This window comes from Lynx rufus, unplaced genomic scaffold, assembly GCF_022079265.1.
Source record: "Lynx rufus isolate CCGP_SWC_20201006 ecotype Redwood Valley unplaced genomic scaffold, mLynRuf1.p SCAF_2, whole genome shotgun sequence".
NCBI classification, from domain to species: Eukaryota; Metazoa; Chordata; class Mammalia; order Carnivora; family Felidae; genus Lynx; species Lynx rufus.
In genome coordinates this window covers 29,485,848-29,505,788 of record NW_025814834.1, presented here as the reverse complement: position 1 = coordinate 29,505,788, position 19,941 = coordinate 29,485,848, and the positions used below count along the sequence as shown (strand labels likewise).

The 19,941-nt window shown below is 39.3% G+C and overlaps 1 protein-coding gene across 1 annotated transcript in view; it reads left to right on the top strand.

Annotated features, from left to right (window-relative positions):
- The window catches only part of ADAM23 (ADAM metallopeptidase domain 23), a 171,463-nt gene that overhangs the window by 128,380 nt on the left and 23,142 nt on the right, over positions 1–19,941 (top strand). Inside the window, exons 15-22 of the mRNA XM_047085609.1 lie at positions 2,146–2,245; positions 6,248–6,319; positions 7,047–7,136; positions 8,369–8,449; positions 13,956–14,006; positions 14,710–14,773; positions 16,553–16,658; positions 19,345–19,464. Coding sequence (XP_046941565.1) covers positions 2,146–2,245; positions 6,248–6,319; positions 7,047–7,136; positions 8,369–8,449; positions 13,956–14,006; positions 14,710–14,773; positions 16,553–16,658; positions 19,345–19,464 — 684 coding nt within the window. The remainder of the gene's footprint in view (positions 1–2,145; positions 2,246–6,247; positions 6,320–7,046; positions 7,137–8,368; positions 8,450–13,955; positions 14,007–14,709; positions 14,774–16,552; positions 16,659–19,344; positions 19,465–19,941) is intronic.

Here is a 19,941-nt window from a genome sequence, read left to right as displayed (position 1 = left end):
CAGTCTCCCAAGTACTGGTCTCTTAGGTTCAATACTCAGTATAAATTCAATAATTAATTATCTTATATTTTAAAAATGGAAGGATTAATTTGCCTTATATTTTAATTTTTTGCTTAAATTTGTTGATAATAAAATATAGTAATAACTGCTATTTCTTTATTGACCTTTAAAGGAAGCACATTATTAAATGCTTCTAAGTTTAGCAGAGGCATTAATTTTTTAGTGCACTTAGAATAAAAGCTGGTTGTCTGCCTGAAGCAGTCAATGAAAATCAATTTATTTATCAATTTATATTTTATGGAACTCTCCAATAGACATGTTTGCCATAGTAAAAATTACACTATATTGCTTATATAATCAGTAAAGCTTTTTTGGTTCTTAAGGTAGCTTTATTGTGTCTAAATTAGGTATCTCCTATTGATAGAAATTTGAACATTTTCTCACCTATCTCTTCTTGTGAGGACACTTTGGGAACTAGCACCCCTTTCTAGTTGCCATTGCAGCTGTGAACTGCTGCGTTGCAGCTGTGAACCAAAGCCTGGAAACATTGCCCCAGCCCCTGCACCCACGGGAGCCACTGGCCCATGGCCATCTAAGCTAGAGCCCACCCCTTCTAGCTGGAAGAGGTTTTCTCACCCGTTTTGTCTCTCTTGTTCCTTCTGCCCATGCCAGATATCTGCTCAACACATCACCCATTTCTGGTCCTACCCCCATCCCGAGGAGCCCCAGTGGCCAGAGGCCCTGACCTACTCATGCAGAGTCCCTTCCTTACTCTTCCCCGGGAGTCCTGCTCATGGGGAAAAGACGAGTGTGAGTGTGAGGGTTTGCAGAGAGAATCAACATTCCGCCTGCTGCTTTAGGACATAGGTTTCTAGAAATGTAGTTTAAACGTGAAACCGTTAGCCTTCATGCTCCCCTTACTGTTGCACCACAATTTAGTAACATTATGGGTTAAACAGCATTTTCAAGGACTACTCTAGGAAGGTAACACTATTGATAATATTGCTTCTAAAGGGAGCTGCCTTCTGCCTTCTGAACTCCCAATTTCTAAATGAATTTTTGGACTGACCACCCTTAGAATATAAAAAAACTACTTTGTGTGTGTGTGTGTGTGTGTGTGTGTGTGTATTTAAATATGTGTATGTATGCCAATTTGTTTCCTGATTTGAAAATGCAGTCTTATCAGACTTTTAGAGGAAATGCCAAGCCTCTTTAAGAGACCCCTGTCAACAATGGTAGGTTTTTCCTACTTCCATATACTACCCTCATGCACCAGGTTACAAAAAAACTATTGGATTACATCTCGGAATAAGCGGCCTGTCACTCTCAAATCAAGTACTGTGACAAATATGCCCGAGGAATCAGCGTGTATGATTCCATTTAACCATGACCATATGTATAATATTTCCCTATGCACTGACCTAGAGAGAGTAATTTGATTAATTTCATCACACAGGCTTATATTCCTGCTGAGTCATTAATATCACCAAATAGTTTTTGAAGTTGAGCATAAGGAGTTATTTATTACCTAATTCTAATTCAGAAGGAGCTTACCCTATGTGCCAAAAACATATATACAGATATCCATGTGTGTGTGTGTGTGTGTGTGTGTGTGTGTGTGTGTGTGTATAGTATAATACTTCTCTTTAGGGTTTCCTTGTTTGCCTCAATTGTGTTCCTGAAGCCTGCATTATATAATCTTTAATAAATTAACTGTCACAATTCCTTCCTCCAAGGTAGAATCTGGCAGGTTCCCTTGTGTCTTTTATTTGGGACAGAGGCAAAAAAGTGCTTGCCTTTACTGAGATAGAGCAAATAAAAACGACCACATTTAAAAATACAGCCTAGGTGGAGAAGTTTTGTGATGAGCTTTCTAAACCTCTTCTAAGCCAAGGCACAGAAGAGCTTGGCTGCTGAGGAGGTTGTAACCTGCCTCCCAATCTGTGGTTTTCTTTGAATTTCTATTTTTGTAAACTCTACCACACATACTTATTTGGCAATTGGAACATAAATGCCTTGTCAACATTTGTGTGGAAGCATCTAGATCCAGAGTGAACATTTTGTTCTAGTTCAAGGGTTTTAATTTTCTTCTTTGATGACTGCTTTTGGTAAATTATTTACATAATTGATTCTTTATTTTCTCAGGGTGTCCCACTCCCGGAAGTTCTCAAAGTGCAGCATTTTGGAATATAGAGACTTTTTACAGAGAGGGGGAGGAGCCTGTCTTTTCAACAGGCCGACAAAGGTTAGTAACTCAGAAAGTGTAATCATTTGTCCAATTTTGTTTTTGCTTCTAAGAAGTTCATTTAATGTGCATAACACTTAGGAAAGCAACAGCCTTTGAAATCATATATACCTCAGATCTACTCGCAAATCTCTTATTTGTGGGAAAAGACTTAAAAGCCATTCTTGCGTTTTACTGCTTGTGAAATGTTGAAGAGTAGCTTAATAAAACTAGATGCAGAAAGACTTATCTTTTTACAGTGGAATACTGCCAAACATCAGATACTTGTCTTGGAAAACAGGTTTTCTTTCTGTCAATCAGATTAATATTTATAGAAGCCATTATCATCTTGAAGAACTAGTCCTGTTTAAATGAATGATAAAACCATAGTTTCCCTGCTCTGAATCTCTGATTTTTCAATGCTGGCTATACCCCTCCCACCCTCCCCTCCAAACAAACATCCTTCAATTAAAATATTTTCGAAATTTTCATATTAGGGTTTTTCATCCTGCTGCTAAGAGATTGTGGATTAGATTAAGACATATTGCTTTAGGGATGCCTGACTGGCTCAGTCGGTTAAGCGTCCGATTGAGGCTCACGTCATGATGTCACGGTTCGTGGGTTCGAGCCCCGCATCGGGTTCTGTGCTGACAGCTCTGAGCCTGGAGCCTACTTCGGATTCTGTGGCTCCCTCTCTCTCTGCCCCTCCCCTGCTCACTCTCTGTCTCTCTCTCAAAAATAAATAAGCGTTAAAAAAATAAAAACAAAAAAAAACCAACAAAGAAAGATATATTGCTTTAACCCGGTTTCTCTGACAAAAATTCTATTTTCCTTTGGCATTCTCTCTAGGGCTTTTTTTTTTTTTTGAGTGGTCTATTCTCCTAGACAGGAAGCATTACTAATATGAGCCAGCCAAAAAATGGCTCGAGGTATTTATGGATCTCATAAATACATATGTGTATTTAGTATTTATTATGTAGTCCCTCTGTGTGGGAAGGTCCATGTTGTCAAATGGCACTTCATCAAATTCATATACATAGTGTCACAATCCTTATCCATAATTCCTTAATTCAAAAAGCTCAGAAAATTGGAAGTGTTTTTTATGAGTTTTCATAGAACGTGTCAAGGCAGTAAAACTTGTCGTGGACTGAAAACCTTTATTATCTCCCATAGTGTAAATATCCATAAGTCTTACTGCAGAAATAGAAATGTTTTTGATTTTAGGGTATGCATGAGGCCCCTCAGGGCTTTTGTATAGAACATGGTAATTGCATCATACTTTTCTAAAATCTAGCAAAGCCAGACTTTCAAACTCACTGGCTACAAAGCTTTTGGATAAGAGATTATGGACCTATAGTAGCATTTTTGGAAATGAATTTTTCAACAAGCAAAGAGATAGGATTGCTGCTAATTCGCAGATGGTATAGAAATTCTAACATTGCACATTTCATATTGCTTTTGACAATACTACTTCATAAGCCAAATATAACCCATTTGCTATACAAAAAGATTTAATGCTCTATGAATTGAGAGAGCAGTGAAATCATGTTAGCCTTAAAAAAATAAAAATCAGTGGCTCATGTGGATAGCTGACAGACTAATTTACTACTATCCTCATAAGTAAGTGATACTCCTGTAGTCAGAGGATAGTAGTTTGATGTCTGACACCTATATGAAGTCTCAGTAAGGCTGCAAAAAAAGAAACAGGAATTTTAAAGTGACCTTGCATCATGAAATTCGGCTGCCTGCCTTTCATGGCATTGATCTCAGTACAGGAAATCTGAAAATTTCAAAGTGTTTAAAATGGGGGAAATGAGTATTAATGAATTAATGTGAGCTGCTGGCTTTATGAATTGCAATGTATGTGACTAATTTTACCTGCCTTGTGTCTCGCCAGCTAATTATAAGTAGCATGCTTGAGGGAACAACACTGAGTTCTAAAGTTTCTAGAGTGTGTTAAAGGATCCACCACTAGGTTTCTGAAATTGCCTGTGAGTAGGAAGAAAATTATTCCAATAACTTGGAAACTAAATAAAAATAACTATACATCTTCAATTTTAAAAATTAGTAAATACAGGGGCACCTGGGTGGCTCAGTCGGTTGAGCATCTGACTTTGGCTCAGGTCGTGATCTCACGGTTCATTAGTTTGAACCCTGCGTCGGGCTCTGTGCCGACAGCTCAGAGCCTGGAGCCTGCTTCAGATTCTGTGTCTCCCTGTCTCTCTGCCCCTCCCCTGCTCATGCTCTGTCTCTGTCTCTCTCTCATCTCTCAAAAGTAAACATAAAAAAATTAAAAATTAGTAAATACAGATTAATTTTTTTAAGCTACATGGCGGAATTATTTATTTATTCATTCATTTATTTATTTATGAGTTACTTATTTATTTATATTTTGAGAGAGGGGGCGCACTCATGAGAGAATGCCAAGCAGGCACTGTGCCATCAGCGTGGAACTCTACGTGTGCGGCTCCATCTCATGAACTGTGAGATCATGACCTGAGCCAAAGCCAAGAATAAATGCTTAACCAACTGAGCCACTCAGGTGTCCTAGAAGGATTTTTTTTAAGCCCCCATGGATTCCAGTAGAACTGTTTATATGTATGCATGAAGGAACTGACTCTTTTTTTCTGAGTCAGTTTTTCTAGGGCACTTAGGTGCCCTAGAAGGATTTTTTTTTCAAGCCCCCATGGATTCCAGTAGAACTATTTATATGTATGTATGAAGGAACTGACTCTTTTTTTCTAAGTGCTTTTAATGAGTGCATGTATGCATGCGTGGTTTCCATGTTATTTTCGCATTATCTGTGTGTCTGTTTTCTGTGCTATGGGACTCTTCCCACTGGCCATGTTTTCCACTCAGTTTGTGATAGTGGCCTGTCACAGGATGGAAGCAGGGTCCAAGAATGAAGTCTAGTAGTTGATTCCATGCGGGGCCTGATAGAAAGTGCTAGCCATGTTCCAATCTGAGCTTTCCATTTCCATTTTCTCCTGCCTCCTGATAAAATCCCATGGAGATTAGGACTCCTGATTTCACTCAGTGGACTTTCCCATAGGGGAGTCTGACTCCACCCAAGTACCCTGGAAACCTTTCTTGTTTCTGATAAGAGTTTTCCCTTCCTGCAAGTGGAAGGAGAATTGGGTCTTTGTCAGGTGGACTCAGTGGAAGGCAGCCCTTCTTTGGGGGCGGGTACTGCTACTGGCGAAGGAGTCTCTTTTGCCCTCTCATGCTCATGGCTTTGAGCATTTGGATTGGGATGTGCTGTTCCAGTCTCCATCCAAGTGTGATGGACGTGCCCAGGGAGATCTGGCCCCAGCTGAAGGAAAATAGAAATGTTTCTTGTAAATAATCAACTGCCTCTATCATTGGTTGCAATACAGTTTATCTGGCAAGCAAGTTCATAGCACTAGCAGTGTGAGTCATTCTAGAAATTTGACTCTTCCGTAGCTCCAGAAATGATTGAGGAATTTCTATAGAGCCATGCATATGTCTGCACATTTATGTAATATGCTTTGGACAGTACAGATTTCTTTTCAATGAGAATTATGGGCAGCACTTTTTCTAAGCTTATTTGAATTTCCTTGATTGTGTATATCACATTTGGCTGTGGCTGAAACATTTTTATCTTTTTGACAATTTTATGTTTTCTCAGCCGACTTGAGATAAGTCACGAAATTAGATATCTGTGAGCCTTAGCAATGCATTTTAGCTCCATTAGCAAATATGATAAGTGATCTATTCTTTTTGACAGCTTATTTCCATTAACAAGTAATTCTCATGGTAGAGATCATCTCTGGGGCCCATCTCCAGAGAATCCTCCAAGAAATATTACTCCATTTGGAATATGTTTTTTAGAAGTGTTGTTAATAAGTGAACAGTGTTTCCCACACAGACATCATTTATAGGTGCCATCACAACAAATCACAGAAGAATATCACATGATAGCTGATTATACGGCCCAATTGGTGTGTTGACTTTCTGTGATAAATTAAAACGTGTTTCCTTTCTCTTCCTAATCTCTTTCAGCTATTTGAGCCCACAGAATGTGGAAATGGATATGTGGAGGCTGGAGAAGAATGTGACTGTGGTTTACATGTGGTAGGTATAAGAGATCTTTTCTGTCTTCAGCACAGTTCTTACCCAGAGCAAACAAGAATAGCATTAGTGAGAAGCCTATACTGGCCTTCTCAGTGGTCTTTCTCATCTATTAATGCTTAATCCCAGCTCAGACAGGTTAGAATTAATCATGTCCTTATGGCCCCGTTTGAAAACAAAAACAAAAAGAAAAACAAAACAAAAAAACCCAAATGGGTTCTTCTAATCAAATCTCCTTCCTCTTAAAAATCCATAGCTCATATTCATCCCACTCAAATTTTACCAAATCATGAAGCATGGTGTGTGTTATTTTTGTCTTTATAAAACTAGATAGAGTCTGGGGGCACCTGGCTGCCTCAGTCGGTGGGGCAGGCGACCCTTGATCTCAGGGTAGTGAACGTTAGCCCCATGTTCGGTGTAGAGATTACTTAAAAAAAAAATCTTAAAAAAATAACTAGATAGAGTCTTAAGAATGTATTAGAGCTAACCAACGGTGAGGTGCCTGCTAAGAGATGAGCTTACTTGTTGGTAGACAAGCCTTTTCACGGAAGATCACCCTTTGATGAAAAATAAGGCAGGAAGGACTCTTATCATTGTTTAAAGTGATTACTTCCTAAAGTATTTGCTTGCTGTTGTATAAGTCTCCCCACGTGGAGTACACAGGTGGAGACAGGGTTGAATGACCAGCCCGTAAGCTTCCTCGCTTACTCACGTGTAGTGTTTCCTCTAGGAATGCTATGGATTTTGCTGTAAGAAATGCTCTCTCTCCAATGGGGCTCACTGCAGCGACGGGCCCTGCTGTAACAATACCTCATGTCTTGTGAGTTACCTGACAATTTTGTCTTCCTTTTCATGGACATATTAGCTAAATATCTCAGTGTGTACATACATTATTTTTAGAACTTGCTACAAATCTGTTGATTGATATGTGCCTCACAGTTTTGTACAGTCAATAAATCTACCTAAAACCTGGGGGTCAAAACATCTACCTTTACTATGATTCACTGTCAACTATCCTACCCTTCAATACCTCCTTAAGAAAATATACATATACTCCTTCCAAATAAACATTGAGAGTTGCCCTGAATGCGGATGAAAGCCACATTAAATGGTTGAATAGAAAAGGGACAATTCCTGTGGCCTTTTTAATAATAGTTCCTATAATAATAATAATAATAGGACTTAACCTTTTTCTTTAAAACTTACCCTAATTTATTTTGGACAATGAACATAAAACCTAGTGCTTACATTTTTATGTTTGGTTTTTGAAATCCCTTATAAAGTCAAGAAAGCTAGATAAGGAATGTTCATATGTGTATATATGCAGCTTATGTGTATGTGGACACAGTTAACTTCCATCTTAGGACCTCCAGTGAGCTTTTGAAAAGTCACTTTTTAAACATTCCTTTTTCTCATTTACCAAACCTCTAATATTACTTAGAACCATAAAGTTACATGATTTTATAATTTTATTCACTACCAATGTATGATGGCATTTTAGGACATTCTAGCTTGATTGTCTTATGTTCCCCACCAGATTACAAATTGCTTGACATTGGTGGTCTCTTCCCTTCATCTTTTACCCACCCCCTCAATGTGATTGGTGTCACTGAAAGGAGTTCATAGGAATTCACTGAAATTTGATTGTGTACATTTAGCTACAGCAAGATTAACATCCAAGCTCATAGGTATAATCAGTGTAGACTGAGTGTGGATATCAATATTCACAGAGATCTTAAATGTTTGTATTTTAGTGATTTGCTCTTTTGTCCTCAACCACACAACTGTATCTTCTTCACATAATTGCCGTCACTTTGTTTTCCAAAAGTAATACTCTTGAGACTGTGGGTTTTGAAATCTAAAATTGAATGCCTTGGGTTAATAATTCATATTTACTACAGAGAGTGGTACCTGGACCTTGTCTCTATTCTGCAACTGCCTTGCTATTTCATAAAACGAGTTTGGTGATGGTTATGATCGTTGGTGAATAAAACAATACTATTTGAAATAGTAATTTAACACTAGCTCCTAATACTGAATTTTTATTTGCAGTTTCAGCCACGAGGGTATGAATGTCGGGATGCTGTGAATGGGTGTGATATTACTGAATATTGTACTGGAGACTCCGGCCAGGTATGACAAGCTGAGTTTTTGAACAATACATTTTACTTGCAGGTATCTTACACATTGGAAAGCTTTCAGTTTGGACTACGTGTGTGAATATGATTTAGTTTCTTTGTTTTTTGTTTTGTTTTACTTTGTTTTCTAGTAATGACTAGATCTCCACCATGCCTTGATTTTAGGAACATATGTTGTGTTTCTTGGGCCTAAATCTCTTTTTTCTTCCAAATTTCCCCTTCATGATTAGTTCCCTTTATGTGGTTTCTATCCAATGAATTAATCTTTCTTTCTGTCCCAACATCTAAAATAGTATGTTCACATTCATGAAGAATTAATGTACTGTTTCCAGACATCTTTAAACCACAAAGCCCTTTCTTGTAAGAAAAAAATGGGTTGGGGGGCGCCTGGGTGGCTCAGTCGGTTAAGCGTCCGACTTCGGCTCAGGTTATGATCTCGCGGTCCGTGAGTTCGAGCCCCACGTCAGGCTCTGTGCTGACAGCTCAGAGCCTGGAGCCCGCTTCAGATTCTGTGTCTCCTCCTCTCTCTGCCCCTCCCATGCTCATGCTCTGTCTCTGTCTCTCAATAATAAATAAACGTTGAAAAAAAATTAAAAAAAAAAGAAAAGAAAAAAATGGGTGGAATGCCCACTGTAGAAGGCAGAGAACGAGTAGCACTGCTCTGATTGGAGGGGGATCACAAGCAGGGGTCCCCCTCTCTCAGTTCTGTCTCTCTCCCACTTACATTGTCTGGCACCATGGCCCATATGCTTTCGTGTGGACTTCTTCACGTTAAAAATTATTATACCATTATAATTGACGTTGCCTACCAGCATTCCTTCTGTATACAATTTTTATGTTTTAAAAGTTTATATTATGTTACTTTAAGGCATTATTTTTCATTCCAACGAACATTTGTCGAGCACCTGCTGTGTATGTCAAGCACTTCTGTAAACGTTGGGATGCGGTAGGGAACCAGACAGACAAGTCCTTGTCCTCACGGGACTTACGTTTTGCTGGGTGGAGAGATAAGTGAACAGAAACATCTATGGTGGGAAGTGCTCAGTGTAAAATAAGATGATATGAGATGTGGGGTGGGTAGCGTTAGGTGGGGTGGTCAGGTGCATCTTCCTGGAGGAGTTGGCATTTAAGTAGAAACACAAATAAGATGGATCTAGTCAGAAAACAGCGAGTAAGGAAGCTTATCTTCCTCAAGAAATGGAATGAAGGCAGGGATTACTGGAGAGTAGTGGGAAAAAATCGAGAGGACGTCAGCAATCAGGGCAGTAAGGGAGTAATAAGAATTTTGGGTTTCATTCTACATTTATCTTTGCTCTGACATGACTTCAAAAACATTTTCCTGTGCTATTACACAGTTTTTATAAATGTCCTTTTTACCATTACATGAGAGTCTGTCATGTGGATTTATCATTTGACTTGTGACTTGTTATCCAGTGGTGGATATTTGGGCTGTTGGCAGTTTTTCATTATTATAATTAATATGACGGTGAACATCTTTGTGCATCTTTAAGAGTGTTTCTTGTTCCTAAGGGTTTGCTCCGTAGGATAAATTGCCCAGGCGTAGAGTTATCTATTGCCAGGTACTGTGGTTTCCAAGAGGCTCCCAATAAGTAGAGTACAGTTGGAGGTCAAAATACCCTTTTTTCTATTGCATTGAGAGCTCAATGAGCCTCTTTCTAGATCCCATATTCAGGCTGTAGCAACAGGTTGTTGACAGAGGTGGGTCTGGAGCGACTTCTCCCTGCAAAGGTGGGTCCTTGCCTTGTATGTCTCAGTGGAACAGTGGGGAGAGTATACTTTGTGTGAGGAGGCAAAAGAAGAAGGCAGAACTGAGCCAAACTGCCCGGTAGTTCTTCCTCGCTTTGTCAATCAGTCAGGCAGTCTACTTGCCTGGAGCAGGTGGGGGAGTGGGGGGAGGGAAGCAAGTATTGGAACAGAGTAGCTAGAATTACACTGAGTTCCCTTGGTGGGGGGGGAGAGGGATAAAGAGGAGGAGGAGGCAAAGGTTTTTAACTAGCCTTTTTGAAGATTCTCAATGTATATTATCTGAGAGTCCATTCAGAGGGACCCTTTTAAGGATGTGATACAGTGAAATATCTTCAAGCTATTTTGTATTGACTTTGTGCTTCTCTGTTTCTTCTCTTTAGATATGTAAATAGGTTTCCTTGCAATTTTCCTATGATATAGTGAAAGAGCGTAAGAACTGTGGGTTCTGTGTTTCGTGCCAAGTTTTATGTTTGGTGACAATCCCGATACACTGTTTCACTGGGTTGTATTTTTAGTTTTGTAGAATACTACTATTTTTATACCCATCATATATGGTTTTGGTTCTGTGTGTTCAGCTCTTTTCAAAGTACAGCTTTTTTCATTTCAGGCTTTAATTCCTGAATTGCCATAGAATTTACTGGAAGTAAGGCTTTTTTAATGAGGGCTCTATGTTCTACTTAATATTCTGTAGCCTAAATTTTTAAAATATTCTTTTTGCCTCATGTATATAAGGTGAAAATTATACTATTATACTATACTATTCAATTAATATCTCAGTGGCATATTGGAATAGCATGTTCTTTTAGCAATCATTTCCTTATATGACCAGAATGTGCCTGAAATAGATAATTGGGATAGAGGAAGCTAAGATCCGTCAGAACTCTGCTTTCTAACAGGGAGTGAACTTTGAATTTAATTGGTACTAATTATGATTAGGAAAATGGGATCTCTGAGCATCTCTGCATCTCGGAGAATCAATGTCATTGGCAACATCATGACTTTGTCTTGTATCTCAAATTTTGCTTACTTTTGATGTTAGCATTTGCTTATCCGTTTGGGCTGGTTTTTAAATTCACGGTTTATCACAGAATAAACAATACTTGTGCAACTGAGAGAAATCCTTGGCAAACAATACCGGATGATATAATAAAGGTATTTTTGAAAGATGTGGGAAATGTTTCTTGTTAGCACTATGAAACATGGCATCTAAATGGGTGGCATAACACGATTTAAAATAAGCACATTTAAATGCTATTGCACTGCTGAAGCCTGCCTCGTGTGAACCTTCCTGCACAGCATGAAACTGGGGGCTAGAATGTCATTTAGAGATGGAATCCAGAGCTCTGCTCACAGCAGAACAAAGTATACAGATGAATGGTTCTTTTGTTTTAAGTGTCTCCAGAGAAGTAAGACATTCTGTAATTTCCCACGTTAAACATTTCAGTAATAAGCAACTCACTTTTATTAGCCTAAACTGAAAATAAATTGACTAGAAATCTTGTATGTAGCTGTGACAGTTTATAATAAGGGCTTTTTTTCTTTTAATTGGTAAGAATTCTACACATTTCTTTTTAATTGCGACCTCACAAAAGTCAAATGTGATAAAGTAATTTTAGACCCTGGTATACCTATTTGAGTAGCCACGTTTCTTTTGCATTTTTGTTCAGTGTGATTGTATTTGGCTCAGAGCAAGTGAATAATTAATGTTAGTTGATTAATAAGATAATGATTGTGTTTTGAGTGGATTTGGATGGATGAAAGAGGCCACTTTTTGTGGCCAGATCTCTGTTTTTGTGCCACGGGCCCAGTATGCTAGGTTTTAGTGCTGATAATTATGTCCTTTGAATAGTCACCATCAGATTGATCATAAAGCTGTGGTGAATGAAAGCTTATATGAAAGCCAGTTTTTCTTTAGAAAGGGGAAAAACCAAAGCATTTTATCTAACAGTGTTCCTCAGTAAGCTAGTGCTTCTTGGCAATTGTAAATTCTAAATTGGTTCTATTGCCTTTCTGTACTGAACTTGATAAACAGCTTGATATGTGGAGAACAGAGTAACTTAATTGTATCTGCGTAAGTCATTCATTTATTTATTCCATTAGCCAATACTAATTGAGCACCTACTCAATAATAATCGAGCCTGGCTTCGTTCTAGGTGCTTGGGAGGCAGCAGGGAACCAAACATAAAATCCCCGCCTGCCTGGAGCTCACACTGGGAGGGGGACAACAGACAAACAAGTAACATATATGAGCATAAGGTGATAAATCCTAAGGAGAAGGAAAAACCAGGAAATGGGGAGCGGAGAATGCCAACATGGGAGGGGTCATAGTTTTTGAGAGCAAACCACGCAGAAGTCTGGGGGGAAGTGTGAAGGAAGAGCAGGGCGGAGGCCATGGGGGGGATGCGTGCCTGGCAGATTTGCAGTCACATCAGTCACGGCAGAGTAGGGTGGGAACAGGGCAGCCAGTCGGAGGCTGTGTCGCACTTCAGGTGAGGGATGATGGCAGATTGGGCCGAGTGTTAGCAGTGGAGGTGGAGAGAAGTGGTCAGATCGTGATTATAGTTTGAAGGTAGAGGTAGGGAGATTTGTTGACAGACTGGAGGGAGGGTGTGAGAGAAAGAGAGAAACAGAAGACGACTTCAAGGTTTGGAGCCTGACCCGTTGGAAGAGTGGAACTGACATTTACTGACAAGGTGAAGACTGGGGGAGGACCCAGTGCCTGTTGTTGTGTTTCTTATTCCCTTGTTTTACCTGTATGCATATTGCTTTTTTTCTTTTCACATTTGCTTCGAACACGGTACCAGAGCCTTTGGCTTGAACTGTCTTCAGGTCTCTCAAATGTGGCAAATAAAATGCATAGATAGTAAAATTTTTAAATTATTCAGGGTAACTTTTTAGGAAAGTGAAGTGTACTTTTTAAAATTTTTTTTTTTCAACGTTTATTTATTTTTGGGACAGAGAGAGACAGAGCATGAACGGGGGAGGGGCAGAGAGAGAAGGAGACACAGAATCAGAAACAGGCTCCAGGCTCTGAGCCATCAGCCCAGAACCTGACGCGGGGCTCGAACTCACAGACCGCGAGATCGTGACCTGGCTGAAGTCGGACGCTTAACCGACTGCGCCACCCAGGCGCCCCGAAGTGTACTTTTTAAACAATGGTTTGATAAATAGACCCAGGGAAAGAAAGAACCATCCCGCCACGATTGTTCTAGTGACAGGCCTGTAGTTTGAGAGGTTGGAGATGTTCGGGGATGCAACACTGACTTTGAGTTGAAAGAGTATTTCTTCTTTCTCAGTGATGTGGCCTATGGGTGAGCATCAGGGGTGTCGAATGCAGATCTGACATTTCACAGGGCTGAGAAAGGTCTTGTGAATTAGTTCCCCAATGTGTCCACTCCTACATATCAAGGTGATTCATTCCCTTGGTTGTCTGCTTCAATTCCTTCTACTTTTAACTGTAGGCAAGTGAATGTAATGGTATAAAATACCCATTGCCTGGATTAATTTAATTGTTATTTTTACCAGTAATACGAAGAATTTTACCGAGAATAATTACCAAGAATAATTTTACCAAGAATTAGTTTGGATAACCTACTTACGATTACTCATGTTTTTCTAAACATTCCCGATTATATATTCACCATGGTTGGTTTTTGTTTTGCATTTTTGTATATTGTACACAGAATCTGAAGGTATTTATGTTGAACATTAACTAAACACATTATATTTTTCAGTGCCCACCAAATCTTCATAAGCAAGACGGATATGCATGCAATCAGAATCAGGTATGCTGGGCGATAAACTTTAAATGTAATTTTAAAAGGATTAGTTTGTGAGTTCTTTTTTTCTTTTTGGTAAATGTAACTTTGAAGGGAAATTGCAATTCAAAGAACAATAAATTATTACAATGGTCTTCTAATTCAGCATTGCTTCATAGCATATCAAATACTAAATATAGTATTATATTTAACCCTGGTGACAAATTGTCTGATTGAGGGCAAGGGAAAAAATGTAACGACTAAGGAATTACGAATTTAATTTATTGAGTTGTGACCCTCTTTCAATAATGCTAGCTTATTATGGGAAAGTCTGACTGTTACAATGTGCTGTAATCTGTTATAATTAGGATTTTTTTCTTTCCTGAAAGCCATGTTGTAATGTAACATTCACACCCAAAAGAAGCTAAAGGTCATTATGGAATCACCCAAGAAGCGTACCAACTTTTGTTTTCCATAAAATGTAAAATTGTAGATGATTAAGTTTTGACTTCAAGAGCTGTACCCTGAGGTCTGTTCTGGGTTTTAGAATTTAACTGTCTGTTGTACTTCCCTTAAGATGTTTGTGATTTTTATTTTCACTGAAAATATTGGGGTATCGAGTGAAAAAAAAATCAACTTATCTAAAACAACAAAAGGAGATCTTGCAGTACAAGTCTGGGGGAAACGGAACCGACTGTGTGGGCCTGCTAATGTGTGTCGCTATCCTCAGGGCCGCTGCTACAACGGGGAGTGCAAGACCCGAGACAACCAGTGTCAGCACATCTGGGGGACGAGTAAGTCATGTTTTCCTGCTTGGTGGCTGCACACAGGTTTCTCTACATACTATCCTGCACTGCCAGTCTTGCTGAAAGACATGTACAGCTTGGTGTTTTCTTTTGTTTTGTTTTGTTTTATTTTATTTTATTTTTAAATGATTATTTATTTATTGAGAGAGAGAGAGCATGAGCAGATGAGGGACAGAGAGAGAGAGATAGAGAGACAATTCCAAGCAGATTCCATGCTATCCCTGCAGAGCTAGATGCAGGACTTGATCTCAGAAACCATGAGATTATGACCTGAGCCAAAATAAAGAGTAGGACGTTTAACCAACTGAGCCTCTTAGATGCTTCCGGAGTGACGTTTTCAAAAATACTCTAGGAAAGGATGAGAGTAAAGAGGACTGTGAGTGTGATCACAAAACCACAGAAAACAACTGTTCAAGCTGAGGACTTGTTATCAGAACCAAGTCGTGTCACTCAGTGATCTGGCTGTCAGAGAAGGGATGTCACATCCACTTGCAAAGATTGGGTTCGGTGGGATGGTCACATTCATTGTCGAGACACTTGCGTGATTCACTGTGTACCTTGGGTTTAACTTTTACCCCTCAAGTTAGCCTTCTGTTCTTTTACCCCAGAAAAGTACCAGACTTTTTAAAATTCTGTAATTCTGTTATCTCACTTGGAAGGGAAGAAGTGCAGGTCCTTCCTGAGGGGCAGACACATAGAAATTGGGAACATAGTCGTGACTCTCAGTACATTCCCTAAGTGTTAATGCACCCCTTCTCTTCCTGACATTTACAGTGCCTTTCCAGCGAACTTCAACTTCAGCCTTTGGGGGCCAGACCACAACAGAGAGAAAAGGGTCTGTCTTGTGGTGGAGGCTGGGTCACCCCCAAAGGAAAGAAAGCACATGAAGGGACAATAGAGCCCCTGCAGGAGTGATTTCAGTGTTTGGCAAATATCATTTAACTGAAAGGTTTACTTTCAGTGCTTCAGTTTTGACAGAGGAAAGATGATAGAGGCATATTTGTCTTTTAAAAGGTTTATACATCAAAACCCAAGTGTCGATACAAAATCTTAACTGCCTAAGACTTTATAATATATTTTAATATTAATATAAAACAGACCTAAGGTTCTTTTTTTTAAAATTTTTTTAATGTTTATTTATTTTTGAGAAAGAGAGAGACATAGTTTGAGTGGGGGAGGGGCAGAGAGCAATGGAGACACAGGATCCGAAGCAGGCTCCAGGCTCTGAGCTGTCAGCACGGAGCCCAATGCAGGGTTCAAACCCACAACACGTGAGATCATGACCTGAGCCAAAGTCAGATGCTTAACCAGCTGAGCCACCCAGGCACCCCAGGCCTAAGATTCTTTATTAGTTTTCTGTATGCCACTTTCCCTAATGCCTGCTGATGGCCATTTCTACCTCCCTCCCTGAAACCCACCAAACAAGAATTTGGGAATCAGTTTGTTTTTCAAGTTAAAAACAGGGATGTGTTAGCACTGTCTTGTAGTAGCTTGCAAGAGCCAAGTGTTAAATTTTCAGGAATTTCAGAAGCCTGTTGCCATCACATTGACGGTTGAAAATTAGCCATGTGTTAATTAGACCGTGGAAATTTGCACAGTGGTATTTACACCATGGAAATTGGCATGGAAATTGGCAAATGCTATGAGTCAGGATTTTTTTTTTTCTTTTTGTGGACAACCAGTTGTGAAGCATTTACCTGCACACTGCTGGTTGTGAATAACAAAGATGACTAACACAAATTCTCTTCTCTTGCTCATCTCCAAAAGAGGCTTCAGGGTCTGACAAGTTCTGTTACGAAAAGCTGAACACAGAAGGCACAGAGAAGGGAAACTGTGGGAAGGATGGAGACCGATGGATCCAGTGCAGCAAACAGTGAGTGGTCAGCTTCAGGGGCACAATGAGTGACTTGGAAGGCCTGGCTCAAATGTGACGTGGGCACAAAATAAGTGTTACTGATTTTTAATAAACAGGCAACGATTGAAAATGTTAAGAGTATGTACTTTAAGAACACATTAGTCTATCTAGAAGCAAATGGCTATGGACTAAGCAGTTGCCGTGGCACAGACTCACAACATTTCTGTAAAACATTTCTCCCATGTTGTCTTTTACCTGATGCTTGTCTGAAAAGACACTTTGCCAAGTGTTAAGACATAATATTGGGTCTTAATTTGCTACTTTTGCTGGAAGGTATGGCCTATGAATGTACTAGTATACACAAAGTTCTACAAGCACAATATGTGGATTGTCTATATTTCGGGGACAACTCGAAGTGAAGTGGTACATATTTTGGATCATTCCATGAGTGCAATACCATTTGATTTAATTAAGCATCTAACGTCTATATCAGATTCCCCCCCCCCACTTCTAAAAAGCCTCTAGTTAGTGCATATTGGAGGCATCTTTACTCAGGAAATGACATATGTTTAGAGGACACTGGTAATAGTTTTCCCTGGATTAGTTTCGGAAAGTGAAAATTGTGATCGTATAGTTTATTAAAGTTAACTCAGTGACATGATCTATGGGACCATTAAGTTATGGGCCAAATTTCCTTCATTATTCTTCCGTATCCATAAGGATACTCCCAGTTCTGAAGCAAAGCAAGGAGTTTTATTTTTCTAGTTAATGATCTCTCTGTTGTACTTTATGAAACTTTGCTATTCCATGTAGTCTTTGATGGTGGATGAGGCCTTAGGAGACAACAGATCTTTGACCAAAATTTCTTTAAAATTAAACCAAAATAATAGAACGTAACTTCTCAACTAATGTCTCACAGGTGAGGCACAGACATTCCAAAATATTGCTTCTCTTTCGAAGGTGACAGACAGTAGGAGGGAGGGGGGCCTAAAGTAGTAAAAGTGTATGTGGTTGGACACCTGGATTTCATTAGCTTAATGTCCTGGACAAACCTATCATTTCTCTGTGTCCGTGTCACTTCAAAAAGTTTGGGAGGCATTGGATTGGATCATTGTAAAAGATAGCTTTTGAATATCTAGTAATAGAACATCCAACCCCCAAGGGGGTAAAGAAAATTAATGCCTGTTTTCTGAAATGTTTAAAAATCGGGATATATAGCATGTAAGCAGAAAAGTGAATAACGCACAAATATTTAGTTTGCCAAATGATTATTACATGAATCTCCATGTCATTCCTACCTGGATCAAGGAATAGTACTTGCAGCCTTGCAGAAAACGTATCCTTCCCTGCAAGGTGCCCTTGTCTCTCTCCTGCAGGTACTGCCATCCTTTTATGGCAATTACTTTCTTGGCTTTTACAGTTTGGCTGCCTAAGTTTTCATCCCTAAACAATATATTTTGCCTAAGGTTTTGGTATAAAAGGAATCATACTTCATGCATTATTTTCTATTTTGCCTCTTAAGGTCAGCATTTTAAGCATCTTCCGTGGTGTGTGTTGTTGTTCATACGTATTGTTCATTTGTTTTATTTTCATTCATATTCATATTCCCATCCCATGATGTATTTCTCCGCTCTGTGTTAATTTAGGTAGTTTCCATGTTTTGGCTGTTAGGAACCATACTGCTGTGGGTATTCTTATACGTGTAACTTAGCGCACACTTGTACATGTTTTTCTAAGGCCGATACCCAAAAGAAAAATGGCTAGGTTGGAGGGTATGTGTCTTTTCAGTGCCACCCAGATGATGTCACAGCTTTCTAAAATGGCTGTACTAGTAAACCCAACCGTCAGTAGTACGCACATGAGACTTTTGTGGAATCACATACTGACCAACACTTGGTATTAAAAGACGTTTTACTTTTATCCTTTCCGGTGGCATAAACTGCCATGTTATTTTGGTTTGAATTTGCATTTCCCTGATTGCAGATGGGATTTAGTACATTTTTGTAGTACATTTGTAGTACATTTATTGGACATGGATTTCCTTTGATGTGTCATTTCAATTCCCCGCCCTTTTTTAGGGGAGAGTTCATTGTTTACTTAACAAATAAGCTGGAGGTAGCTGCTCTCATGGGGGCGGGGGCAGGGGCGGGGGCGGGGGGTGTGTGTGTGTCATTTAACAGTGTCTCTAAGGACCCAGATGATTTTGACCCCGTAGCATGTTGGAGTGTCTGTCCTTCTGCTTGTGAACTCACGATGGCAAGGTTGGATACAAAGGCTGCACATTCAAAGACAGGCAGTGTGAGAGTAGGAACAAAAGGTCTTCTCCCTGTTGGGCTCTGACCTCTTATCCAGAAAGCAACATTCTCCCCAGCAACTTCCTCCAGTCACCACACCCAGGGGCCACTTTTAGCCCTATTAGGGCAGGACAGAGGGAAAGTGGCCGTAGGGGATGGGGGTGCCAGACTAGCTCAGACACCGGTCATGATCCATCTCTTGAGGTTGGGCATGTCGCTACCCAAACAAAACTTCCTGTGAGCAAGGAAGGCGTGGGTCGTAGCCAACCAGCAGTATTTGAACACGTCTTTATTTAGAAGGAAAGAAAATATTTTCAATTTTTGAATAGATGTGGACTGAGTAGTTTTGATTATTTTGAGCTTGATTCATCCTATCCTGTTCTGTTTTTGTTTTTATTTGACATGCTCAGTGATGTGTTCTGTGGATTTTTACTCTGTACCAATCTTACTCGAGCTCCACGCATTGGTCAACTTCAGGGTGAGATCATCCCAACTTCCTTCTACCATCAAGGCCGAGTGATTGACTGCAGGTAATATATTAAATGTTTGAAAATCTAATGAATCACGAGAATTACAAATTCAGAAAAATCAAATGAATTTTTTCTGTTTCTCACAAGAGGACTGTTGACTTTAATTTTATGATCACCTTTCATGTTTAGAGTTAAAAAACAAGGTTGTATATTGATTTGCAAATTACATTTGCTCAAAAATGGGACCACTTATTAGTAGTAGGGTCTTCTTTGTAATTATAACTGTTGAGTAGACTTACAGTGTCCATTTTGACCTATGGTTAAAGCTTTGAGCATTGTAATAGCTCAGTATTTGAACACTATGTGTGTTTTATTTTTTATCATAAAAAATAGACTTTATACTTCACGCAGCATATTTCTGCTTTAGAAGATGGTTTAATACTCAACATATAGAGCATATTTATTAAGATGTTATTTATAGTTGTAGGCATACATTTGATATCCAATTATCTGTGAGTACAGGGCACAGGAAGTATG